The sequence below is a fragment of the Azolla caroliniana genome, unplaced genomic scaffold, assembly GCF_043228905.1.
Source record: "Azolla caroliniana isolate FFs.n. ecotype wild unplaced genomic scaffold, voAzoCaro1.0.p SCAF_5, whole genome shotgun sequence".
NCBI classification, from domain to species: Eukaryota; Viridiplantae; Streptophyta; class Polypodiopsida; order Salviniales; family Salviniaceae; genus Azolla; species Azolla caroliniana.
The window spans coordinates 21833325-21846556 of NW_028230440.1; the positions used below are offsets into that span (position 1 = coordinate 21833325).

Consider the following 13232-nt stretch of genomic DNA (forward strand, 5'->3'; position numbering starts at 1 on the left):
AGCAATCGACAGTCGCATTGTCGAGCACGGGCACGACAATTGTCGTATGTGAAGCCGTTTGGCTGAAACGGATATTGAAGGATTTGGGCATTTCCATATAAGATCCGATTCTCCTCTACTGCAATAATATGAGTAGTATTCACCTAGCTCGGAACCCAGTTTTTTATGCTCGGACCAAGCACATCGAAGTGCACTATCACTTCATTCGAGAGCGTGTTCTGGCCGGGGAGGTTGACTTGCAATACATCAACACGAACGTGCAAACGACCGACATCTTCACCAAGGCCATGGGGATTGACAAGCTACGACAATTCACGACGAGCCTAGGTCTTTCAACCGTTGACCAACCGAGCTCGAGGGGGAGTAAGGAGCAACAGGAATGAACCGGCCATCCAACGCCGAAGTTGGTCAACTCAAAGCTGACCCGAAGACCTTTTCCGAACCAACGATTTGGCAACCAGAAGTTGTGTTTGAAGGGGTGTGTTGAGAATCAAACTCAACTTCCTGTGTGTGGGAATACACTCTAGGACACTCAAGTGTGTGAACACCCCACCTCATTGTATAGTAACTAGTGTGTCATAGACGTTAATATCCTATGACACATATTCTTTAAGTAGTTAAGGCTCGACCCCTTTCTCAAGGGCCCGTTTCAGTGAGAGAACTTAGAGAGAAGGTGACTACATAAGTACCTTCTCCTTCTCTTTGTAACCGTTGGCTCATTCTTGCTAGTGTTAATACAATTTTCTATTTTTCTTTATTTTTTCTTGTGTTGTCTCTCTCTCTCTCTCTCTCTCTCTCTCTCTCTCTCTCACACACACACACACACACACACACACACCCATATCTCTTATGTTGCATAAAATTATCACCTATTCTTTGCAACATTCAAACATTAAACATGTTCAATATATGCACATCCATTTTGCGAAAAAAGAATTATTTTTTATGAGCCCAGTAGGCAATGCATTGCTTTGTGATGGATTTTAATTCATCGAGTCCAATTTATAGCATTTGGAGCCAAGTATATTACATTACAATATTTAGAAAGTTGGTTGGTTGGTTGGCATGAAAACATATCGATTAGCTACTTGGCATGAATTTGGATATGTCGTGCATGTAAAAACAAAATCATCGAACATGTCACACTCGATATTATAGCTTTCATATCATATATCTATGTAGTGCTTATGAAGCCAAGGTAATTTACTCTTATTGAGTTTGAGCTATGTGAGACCCACCGCTTCCCAATGTTGACCTACTCTACCTCCATGCTCCCCATAACATAGATGCAATGAATATGTGATACAAAATCGAAGCAATAAATCACAAATATATTCATTCGACAAATGATTTGTCACGGATAAGTTGGATGAGTGAGAGGTCGAAAATAGCATGCAAAGACGCATTCATCCTTCGGCACATTCAACCTTTGGGATAAATTCAATATTCAGGTGTTGCACAACGTGCGACAAAACTTTTGATTTTATGAGCATGAAACTCGAGTTCCCAATACTTATGCCACTCTATAGTTGGCCTATATGCTTGCCATGACTTTCTCAACCACACATACAATCAACATGAACAATATTACAATGACAACATCATACACAACCCATTGTCCTTAATCTCATGTGGTTCTGCTTAGCATATTAACTTGCGTATGCAGAATCTTCTCGTTGCAAGCCGTCGTCGTCTATAAGCCAATTCAACTCTTGCGAGGCCATAAAATCGCCTCGCATCGACAGATCAAAGCGAGAGGACATGTGAACTCTACAACACGATATCCAAGTGTTTGGGACAGTGCTTGCGAGGCCATAAAAGCGTGAACCAGAGTGTCAACGCACTTTCGAATATATGGGGGGTGGGGGGGGGGGGGGGGGGCAACGCTTGGCGTAGGAAAAGTTGTCGCCTCGCATTAGGTAGGGGGTCGAGAGCGAGAGGATGGCATGTGAGCTCTCTACGACAATATATTTGACAGGATCGGAGCAAAGCCTGCTGCAAGTATGGAAACATGCAAAAGGTCGTACCATGGGCATCTCTTTTGGTCTGGCCGCCCATCCACTTGTTTGTCTATCGGTCCGCCCATCCATCAGTGAGTTTGGCTGGCTATCCACCCGTCCATCTATCTGCTCATCCACTCGTCCGTCTAGCTGTCTGCCCATCGGCCCATCGGCCGGTCCGACTGGCCATTCACTCGCCGGGCCCATGTCCATTGGGTGGGTGGGTGGTATGAAGCCCCACCTCAGCCAACGCAGATCTAGGTCATAAATATGTACTATTACTATTACCATCTCTTACCTACTCCTATTCTGCTGAGTTATTGCTCATAAAAAGTATTCAGTAGATCAGAGACTTGAATTCCTCTTTTCTGGAGCTGGTACATTCAATTCCCAACTGCAGGGTTTGGATTGGAGCTTCTGGGCTATGGCGGTGGTGGTGATGGTGGCTCAGAGACAGTGTGGAAAAGAATAGACAGGCCGCTGCGATAACTGGATCTTAATTCTACTGCCAAAGGAGAAGGTAAGCAAGAAAGCTCTCGAAGAGGCGACTGAAAAGCCATGGCTTTGGGCTTATCTTTAGGTCTCCAGGAAGGATCTCCACAATACTACGTCTTTGTTTCTTTGTCTGTGGTAGGAGCCATCTCCATTCTTGGGTCTTTTGCCCGCCTCCTCGGCTGGCTATGGCGCCACTTCCTCCGTCCTGCGAAAAGCTTATCTCGCTATGGCTCATGGGCCCTCGTCACGGGATGCACTGATGGTATCGGGAAAGCTTATGCACTCCTCCTAGCGAAGCGCCGCATTAACCTTATTCTTGTCGGTCGATCCAAAGAGAAGCTGGAAACCCTAGTCTCTGAGATCAAAGATAGGTCCGGCGATGTCAAAGTGAAGACAGTTGTGTTGGATTTTACCAATCCAGACCTCGAGACAGGGCTCTTGACCATCAAACAATTGGCATCAGAGCTTGATGTGGGTATACTTATCAATAGTGCGGGTCTTTCGTACCCTTATGCGCGTTTCTTCCACGAGGTGGACGAGGAGCTTACCAAGAACCTTTTGAGGATGAATGTAGAGGCTATAATTCGTATGGTTCAGATTGTGTTGCCTGGTATGATCGAGCGGAAACGTGGAGCCATTATCAATATCGGGTCCGGTGCTTCTTCCATCCTACCTTCAGAACCACTCTATGCCCTCTATGCTGCTACCAAAGGGTATGTATTTCCACCCACATCCTTTTAATTTGGGTTATATGCATGTCCATTTTGCATCCTTTTTATCCATCTTTTCTTTGTTATGAATGTCCATTTGCATCCTTTTTATTTATTTATGTATGTCCATTTAGATCCTTAATTGATAATTGTGGTATTATTTATGTTGATACCCATCTCTGTTTTTGTTATATATGACCATTACAATTATTCTTTTGTTATGTATCCATCCTTATATTTTTGGCATGTGTGTCAATATCTATCCTCATTTCATCTTGTTGTGCGTGTCCAAATGGTACATCTCTTTTTGTCATGCATGTGTGTATGTCTATATGTATCTATTTCTCTTTAATGCATGTTGATGCCCATCCTTCATTTATTTAGTCATTAACGTATTTGATGTCAAATTAGTGACTCATTAATGTTTTCTATGGTGGTTTGACCTAACTATAATGTTTTATGATTCAATTTCTGTATATCGCATGATTGGTATCCATAGTTCTTGTATCAAATACATGATAGCCTAGAACTACTTGTCACACCCTGGAATACTGTGATGAGAATATGCATAAGACTGTATCGACATGCATACATTTGAGCCATTCATATTCACAATTTTTGTACCAAATATGCTTATCTATCACAAGTGTGAATCATGTAATGAAAATATGTACAAGAATGTATCAACATGCATGAATCTATAATTCTATATGTGTGTGTATGCATCAGCATATGTACATGCATTTGGACCAAATACATACATGCATTATATATATAAATATACTCAATGCTTCTTTGAACCAAATACGTTCTAGCTTAAGTCTATTTGTGACAACATTGATATGCATAAGAATGTGAAGGGCTTATGTGTTGAATCATTATAATGACTTGTATTTTTGTTTTCGAAAGGTTTGTCGAGAAATTCTCAAGGAACTTATATGTGGAATACAAAAACAAAGGAATTGATGTGCAGTGCCAGGTACTTATGTTCAACAGAAATCTTTTAAGATAGTTAATTGGAATGGGTTTTGCAACAAGTCCCAATTTTTATTAATTTGGAAAACACTTTCTTTTGCTATGTTATACACTTGATCAGGCACCATTGTATGTGGCAACTAAACTAGCATCCATAAGAAAATCATCATTCTTTTGTCCTTCGCCGGGAGGGTATGCCCGTAGTGGGATAAGATGGATCGGTTACGAGCCAGTTTGCACACCTTATTGGCCACATTCAGTTATATGGAAGGTGATTAGTGAACTTCCAACATCTGTCTTTGATTCGGTTCGTATGAAGTTATGTCTCGCAATTCGCGCAAAGGGTAAAGCGAAGGATGCAAGAAAAAAGGATCAGTGAAAGTAGGACGATTTAACTTCTCTCGTATGATGTGGTCATTTGTTTGTTCGTTGATCTTTATGAGCATAGGGTATTTTAGTTGAACTCCAATAGGTAATAATAATTGCATAAGAGTGAGGCTAAGATGAGGGTTTGGGAAGTTTTTAACTGTGATGGAGGAGCCTAATGGTAAACAGGCGAGATGTGATGATTGGTTAAGCTGTTGATTACGCATTTCACAATGTTTGGTATGCTCCTTGGACATTGTGACCTTTTCTCTTGAATTGGAGTTTTGGATATGTTTTTCATGTTTCCAGACTGTCAAATTCCTTCCAGCATGTTCTTCTTGGGTGTGGTACATAATCAGTTTGAATCGAAATGTCTAAACTGTGTAACATTGCTAATTGGGTAGTATCAAATGCAATATGTCTTTTGTTTTGAAAATATTTAGTATAAAGTGGGAATGTGTACTGACAAAAGCAACAAAATGTAAAATTGAAGGTTCTCTATTATGATGTATTTTCTATTATCTCTGAGGGAATGAACTTGTGCTGGAAGTAGTCTTGTTTTAAGGTTAGGGAATCTAATCACAACCTCAGTTGAGCAAAGTTGACATGTGTCCAAGGTCCCATCCACATGCAGTCAATTAGTGTGAAACTGAGAAGAATAGCTGTGTGCTTTTGTTACATTATGATCATTGATATATCAAGGGTTTGTTTGCTTAGCATGATTTCTGATTGTTGACGGAAATTCGACCATCGGTTAGGAAGTCTCGACAAATGCATTTAGATATTTTTGGTAGCTATTCTCCATGCAATAGTGACCTTGTTCAGCTCTTGGTTCTTCCTAGATGTCCAATCCTTTTACTTTGTTGGGTATTTCTTAGGGATCGGCAACGGCTCGGCTCAAGCCTAAACCGTTTGGCTTAGCCGGCTTGAAAACGGCTTAGCGGCTCGGCTCGGCTCGGTTTATGCTTGAACTTGCCTTAACGGTTTGAGCTCGACTCGGCTTGGCTTGAGCCTTGCCAAACCGGCTCAAGCCGGATAAACCGTTTAAGCCGTTTATAAACTTTAGAGAGGGGGAGAGAGACAATAGACAAGGGGAAAGAGAGAGAGAGAGAGAGTGAGGGAGGGAGAACTACATAGATGAGGAGAGAGAGACAGAGGGAGGGAGACAACATATAAGGAGAGAGAGAGAGAGAGAGAGAGAGAGAGAGAGAGAGAGACTACACAGAGAGGAGAGAGAGAAAGAAAGAAAGAAAGAAAGAAAGATGTATTAACGTCTTCTAAGGCCAAATTTGGCCCATGAGACAATTGGTTTACAACAATAGAGTATTTATCCAGTCATCATAACTAAAAATAAAATTAAGTAAAAAAAATAGAACTTAAACTAAAAGAGTTCTAGTAGTGTACAATATGTAGTATACTCGAAAGTGACTATACACTAAGCCTAATTTTATTTCCACCCAAGCCTCTCGAAAAGAAGTGGGGGGTCAAAGGGTCTTGATGTGGGTTCCAATGTAGAGAGTGCCCTAGCCATGGCTTCTAGGCGGTGTAGCTCATGTTCCCTTATTTTCAATATTGCTTCCACATCACGTTGAGTTGTTTTGAAACTCGGCACCCGAGGACGTCTGGTTCTTCTCTGGTTTTCTGCCTCATCAATGGAAAGGTCGAGTGGTGCAAGTGTGTCGGCATTCGTTGTCTCCTCAGGTTCCTGAAAAACTGCATTTGTTACATGTTCGTGATCATTAGCAACATTATTGTCAACATTTTGTAATTTATTCTCTCTGTGTTGTTTTAGCTCTAGAATGTATTTGCCTAATTTCTTTATATCTAGAGTATCTAATAGTTTGGGGAGGGTGGGAAACGGACCAAGTATGTCTTGGTATTTTGCCCTTATCTCAGCATAGGTTGGACACTTGCATGTAAAGTGGTACTCATCCTCTATCTCTATGTGACATAACCTACATATCCTTTCCTCCCTAGGGACTCCACTAGTACGACCATTTTCAATCTCAAGTTGGTGAGACGATATTCTAAGTTGTCCGATGGCAACCCTTAGTGCATGTGGTAAGAATACATCTAGATATTTTGGCCGTGTGATAAAACCTAACTCAGAGAAGTGCATGAAGTGTTTCTTATAGTACGACATTTTAGATGGGAGTGGCTCTAGTGGGGTGATCCATTTACACCGAGTGTAAATTTGCCATATTTCTTGGCGTATTACTTTATTGCGGTTCTCATGAGAGATTAAGGTGTTATCACTCGTGTGGTTGTACCTAAGGGGAGGTAGGTTATTAATGTCTAGACCATTCGCAAGAAGCCAAGTCACCATCATGCCATACCATGAGCTAGTATAGCCGGACTCATACAATGATCGAGAGGCCTTAAAGGCTTGATGAGATATTCTATCATGTGGTTGGCTATGTATCCTATCAATAAAGACTACAAGTTGAAAAAGTGCCTCTACTAGAATTGGGGGTAACGTGAACTCGGCCCTAATAATGTCATGTGGTACAGTCGATTTGCTTCGGAGTTGGCGTGATAGCATCATCACCAATGGTCTCTCTAATTGCGTCCACATGAAGGATGGTAATCCTGGAGCCCAAACCGCTGATGCATACATGAGGGAGGGGGTCACTAATGAGTCAAAGAGCCACCCTTTAGTCCGTGGCTCTTGAAAGTGTGCTTGGTGGCATTGTCTCTCTAGGAGTGAGAGGGATGCATGTCCTCTCGTGAGTCTATCCTTCGCTGCTTGTGTCATCGAAAATTTACCTGAGCGGGCACTAAAAGTGACTCCGAGATATACGTACGATCCAACCACCTCGATTGGGCTATGGGAGATAGTTAGGTGACACTTAGCTCTAACTTGGGCCGATGTGTGGAAGATAAGGACTTTCGTTTTCCCTAGATTCACTACCAATCCTCGTTGTACACAAAAGTCATCTAAGGCATTGAGGTGCCTCTGTAGGTCGTGTTCGGATTCAGAGAGCAAAACTATGTCATCCGCATAGAGCAAGATACGAACCTGCGTATCCCCAAGGACCACTCCGGTGCCTCCCTCACGAGCAATAAAATCTGTGATCTCATCAATGTAGATCCCAAAAAGCGCCGGTGATAGGGGGCAACCTTGTTTTACACCAATAGTGCTAGTGACACGATTGGATAGGCCACCTGGGCATCGGACACACCCGGACACTTGTTCATATAGTGCGTAGATGGCCCATACTATATCATCTGGTATTCTCAAGCTTTTAAGTCTATCAGACAACCGATCTCTAGGGACTGTGTCAAAGGCTTTGCGGAAGTCCACAAAACAACAATATAATCTCTTCTTGCGAGCCCTAGTTTGGTCAATTAGGCATCTAAGTGTGAAGATGTGATCAATAGTGGAGAAGGCTCGTCTAAAGCCAGCTTGTTCAGGTGCACGAAGGTTTAGGGTCTCCATGTAGTCGCTAAGCTCTGCTTCCATTACTGCACCATATAACTTAGCAAGGGTATGGCCTATCATAATGGTCCTATATGTATTTGGGTCCATGGGGTCCCCCCCTTTATGTATGGGGGTCACTGTATTCATAGTCCACTGTGGTGGAAAACCCTCCGCAAGGGCACGATTGAAGATTAGAGTTAGCAAGGGAGCTAGGCACTCTCTCGCATATATAATGTGTTCTGCTCGCAATCCTGTGTGGTCCATGGACTTCCTACGTTGTAATTTCTTTATGACCTTCATGACCCTAGAGGTCGTGAAAAGTGTCCCCGTGGTAGGCCGGGGTGTGGAAGGCATTGGAAAAGGTGGTTGGTTTGGGATTTGGTAAAGCCTCTCTGTATATGTGTGCCAAGTTTCGGGATCTTCGATGGGTGTTTGTGGTCTTGGCTCCCGTAGTCTCTTCCATGCCGTGGCGCAATCGCTACTCATGAGCATATGGTAGAGTTCCCAGTATTGGGATGCCTCCCACGCTCGTCTCTTACGACGTGTCATCTTACGCATTTCTTTGCGAGCTTGTGTGGAGGTAATACTACCATTGAGTTGCGATACTGTAAGTTGTCTATGTAGGTCCCTACAATCCTCGTCATACCATTTATTTTGTGGCATTGATCCTGATCTACCTTGATTTGAGTGTTTTGTATATGGGAAACTGCTAGCTGCTGCGGAGTGAAGGATGTGTGTGAGTCTTGTACTAAGGCTTTCTAACGGTAGAGAGGGATCAATGGAGGGGAGATGGGCCTGAACATGTTGAGAGTATATGTCAGAGAGCTCATGTGTGAAATGTATTGTGGTGTGATGGCATGGTTGACTAGACTTGGTGACCTTAGAGATATCACATTTTAGCTCGAAGTATAAGAAGCTATGGTCTGCGCCAATAGGGCATGGGGCCACTCGGAAGGAGTTAATCAAGTGGGTAGCTGCCAGGCGCCCTATTAGATAGTCAACTGTGCTTTCCCCTCCTCCATGTGGGAAACATGTGAGCTCTTCCGAGCCCGGCCACTTAGCTAAACCATTATATATGACCATCTGGTGCCGACTGCCAAGTTCGAGCAGATGATGGCCAAAGCTCGTGGCGTCCGCACCTTGATCCTTTGATCTACGTGTGGTGCCTATGTCTAAAGGATCAACATTTACCATTTCTAGGTTTCTATTCATCTGAAATACGGTGCATTGTCGGGATTGGGTTCTCGCATTGAAGTCTCCTACAAGAAATACTTCTCCTTGGGAAGAATATCGGATTATGTCATCCGATAGGGGTTCGTATGGAGAAGGCCCATGTGGCATTCCTTCATCGACTAATCTCGTCAAGCCACTAATATTATAACGGGATCCTTTTGGGGGAAAGTAACAAATGGCGAAAAATACTGCATGGTCTTTGCTTGTGGAGACTTTCACCCACATAAAACGAGCTTCTGGGTCTATCTTCATTATTTCTATCCTATTATGTAGCTCTCTACAAAATAGTATCGCGACACCTCCAGATCCCCTAGTAGTGTGTCGACGTGAGGTTTGTCTAAAAGCGGACTCCCAACGGAATCCTTCGACCCGTGGGAGTCCTCTATTTGGGCTCTGATGTGTTTCTACCAAGAAAAGTATATCAGATACCTTTAGTATCTCCTCTAGGCGGCCGGGGTGTGCTCAGAGTGCGCCATTACAATTCCGTAGGGTCATCCTAAGTGCATTTTCTGTCACATGGGCCACACGCCGTCAGTTAGTAGTGCGATCATTTATGATCACTCGCCCGTCTCGGTAAAAGGCGTGATGGCCTTCTTTACGAGCTTGCATAACTCGTGGCATACAACTCTTGCGATGCTCAATTTGCATCTTAGTGAGGTCTTCATCGAGATAGATGGGGTCCCCATCCATTCCTCGAAGGATTGGTCTCTTCTTAAAGAAAGTGATTCTAGAGTCTAAGTCTTTAAATTGAAGGACTAAGGCTCTCTTCCTAGTTGTGTCACGCCCGGCCCTCCATGCTTTGGTGATAGGTAGGGCCTCTGTGTACCCTAACATTTTCCCAAGTGTTTGTGCGTCCTCATTTGGGGATGCACCTTCCTTGAGCCCAATGACACGTACATTTAAGCGTCGGGCCTGACGCATTTTCTCTTCTTCAAGGGTGGTGTTAACAATATTTTCATCTTTTATTTCTTTTTTAATGTTTCTTTTAACCACATCTACCCAACCCGTTTTAGCTAACTCTATGTTATTATTAACTTCCTCTTTAACTTTTTTATTTTCGTCCTTTATATCCTCTATAGAGGATATTTCACCGTCTTCTCGAGATACCTCGATGTCCTTAAGTTGTTTTTTAAGGTCGATGTTTTCTACTTTAAGTTGTTCTATTTCGGCCTTGAGGGCGTCTTTTTCCTCTCTATCTTTTTTCTTGTGGGTTTCGGTGTCTTTCACCCATTTTTTCATATCCATCTCTATTTTTGTTAAACGATTAAACATATCTAAAAAGTCCTCCTTACTTATAGCCTCGTCTTGTATATCCTTAAGTTCCTTAGTCCGTCTAGACGTCATTGTAGTGTCAATAAGAAAAAAAAGGTAAAATAAATGGGTTCGAGACTTAGCCGAGTTTGTGTGTGTGTCGCAATCACATCGGCATTTTGTAGCACGGGACGAGCACACCAAAAGAACCCACCCACGAACAGAGAGAGAGGAACTACATAGAGGGGGGAGAGAGAGAGAGACTACACAGAGGGAGAGAGAGAGAGAGAGGAACTACATAGAGGGGAGAGAGAGAGAGACTACACAGAGGGAGAGAGAGAGAGAGAGGAACTACATAGAGGGGAGAGAGAGAGAGAGAGAGGGAGGGAGAGTCAAGAGTCGAGACCATAGACGTGACAGAGAGAGAGAGAGAGGAACTACATAGAGGGGAGAGAGAGGGAGGGAGGGAGGGAGAGTCGAGACCATAGACATGAGAGAGAGAGAGAGGAACTACATAGAGGGGAGAGAGAGGGAGAGGGAGAGAGAGTCGAGACCACAGACGTGAGAGAGAGTGGGAGGGAGAGCTTGTACAATGTATAGTATATAGTATATAGTATATAGTGGATCATTTGAGAGAGAGGGAGGTAGGGAGAGAGGGAGAGAGAGGGAGGTTTCTAAACCGGTTTCCAAGCCGGTTTAGAAACCAGTTTACAAGCCGTTTACCAAACCGGTTCACAAACTGGTTTAGCATAAACCGGTTTAGCCTAAACCGGTTTGTGAACCGGCTCGGCTCAGGTTTGAGATCCTGTAAACGGTTTAGGCTTAGCCGGTTTGGCTTGATCCAAGCCAAACCGGCTAAGTCTAAACCGAACCGTTGCCGATCCCTAGTATTTCTGTATATTGCTATAATTGCTATGGAAATGTCAACTTCTACTGTCACTAGATTATTCTTTTGTATTTGTAATGCTTGTGTGAGGTGTCATGCACGTGATGAACAAAAGGTTTTGACGTGTAACTAGTTCAAACATTTTTATGAGGGAGAGATGTTAACTTCTATTGTCACTACATTATTCTTTTGTATGTGATGAGTGTATGAGGTGTCATGCACATGATGAACAAAAGGTTTTAACATGCAACTAGTTTAACCATTTTTATGAGAGAGAATCAAGTTTAGGTACTAAATAAAAGGCTGCTTTTGAGAGTGCTATTGGGTTACTGACATTTTTCATATCCTAGGCTCTTTTTGGAGTGTTATTGGATGACATGCATTTTCATATTCTATGCTTCTCTTGGCCCAATCTAGTCTCCTAGGTTGGTGACCTATATTCTATTTCATAAATTAGGTAAAAAACTCTTGATCTTAATGATTAGGGTAATATGCATCCACTTGCTTTAACTATACCAAGTGCAGACAATTAGCTCATTCTTGAGTAAATGGGCTTAGCTATGGTCTCATTGATGATTGTAAACAAGCTAATAATGAGCATGGATTTGGCATTATTGGTTCCTTAAGGTATGGTAAAGCAAACATGTACACAATTGATAATCAAATAAATTTATGGTCACCCAACTCCTAGATGAAGGTCAACAACCTATCTCATGAGTTAATGGTTACATGTTCATGACATTTTAAGGAATTTGTTAACGAGACGTGTATAGTGCTTAGTCACCCAATGAGTCAAAACCAATTCACATGCTATGACAAACACTCTGCTCAACATATGTATTGTCCCCAAGCTAATTCCCCTATGCTTGACCTCATTGACAAATTTGTGTATGCTATGCATTTATAAGGCTCTTTTTAGGAGTGTCATTGGGGTTTGAATCAAAATGTAGTTTCTTACAAAAGCTCTCCATCATCAGATGAATCAAATTGAGGCATCCTACCAAGCTCCAAATCATCCGATTAAGAAGTCTACACTCCTTCAATCTTCTAATGAGTTGAGCCCTGTTCTCCAACCAAGTTTTTTGTATATCTAATCATGAACATGATCCAAACCCAAGTCTTCTACCAAGTACCATGTATACTTGCAAGAAATGCCAAGTACACATCTATATCAATACACTCCTTCAATATTCTGATTGGATTGAGCCCTAGGTCTCCTACCGAGCTTGTTGTAGAGTTAAATTCTGAACAAAGATCCAAACCCCAAGTCTTGTACCGAGTAACCAAGCATGCGTACATACCATACACCCGAATAAATGGCACAGATCGACACCGAGTTGGGGCGCATGGAATAAAGATCCAAACCCCAAGTATTGTGCCGAGAAATTAAGCATTCGTACATACCATATATGTATGTACCTAGGAAAACAACACATATTAGTACTCGACCCGGGGTGCATTGAATAAAGATCCAGACCCGAAGTCTTGTACCTTAATAACCAAGCATGTGTAGAATACCTACCATATACCCAAAAAACCAGGCGAGCATACGTATACGCACACACACAATACGTATACGTAACACGCATACGTATGCATACGAGACACGAGAGACAGGGATAATGTGTATCGGGTTCTTCGTGAGTACACATAAAATTATGTTATCTTATGTACATGGATGGATAGTACACAGAAGAAAGGCTAGAACAGAGAGAAGGAAGACACACAAAAAATACAGAGAAAAATAAGACATACAGAGAAGAGATACAGAGAAATAAATACATACAGAGAAGAAGAAGAGATATGTATGTATGTATGTATGTATAGAGAAGAGATACAGATAAAATACACAGACAGAGAACATACACACAGAGAAGCTACAGAGAGATCGATCG

At 42.4% G+C, this 13232-nt stretch overlaps 1 protein-coding gene across 1 annotated transcript; it reads left to right on the plus strand.

Annotated features, from left to right (window-relative positions):
• Positions 1–2423: 2423 nt before the first annotated feature.
• On the plus strand, positions 2424–4850 carry KCR1 (beta-ketoacyl reductase 1). The gene is made up of 3 exons (XM_087320269.1): positions 2424–3208; positions 4115–4184; positions 4302–4850. The coding sequence occupies exons 1-3, from the start codon at positions 2559–2561 to the stop codon at positions 4557–4559; spliced, it is 978 nt and encodes a 325-aa protein (XP_087176395.1). The 5' UTR covers positions 2424–2558; the 3' UTR covers positions 4560–4850.
• The last annotated feature ends 8382 nt before the right edge of the window (positions 4851–13232 follow it).

Coding starts and splice junctions, on each gene's coding strand:
- KCR1 (XM_087320269.1), top strand. CDS start 2,559: ATGGCTTTGGGCTTATCTTTAGGTCTCCAGGAAGGATCTCCACAATAC. Junction 3,209..4,114: donor CTCTATGCTGCTACCAAAGG/GTATGTATTTCC, acceptor TGTTTTCGAAAG/GTTTGTCGAGAAATTCTCAA. Junction 4,185..4,301: donor GAATTGATGTGCAGTGCCAG/GTACTTATGTTC, acceptor ACACTTGATCAG/GCACCATTGTATGTGGCAAC.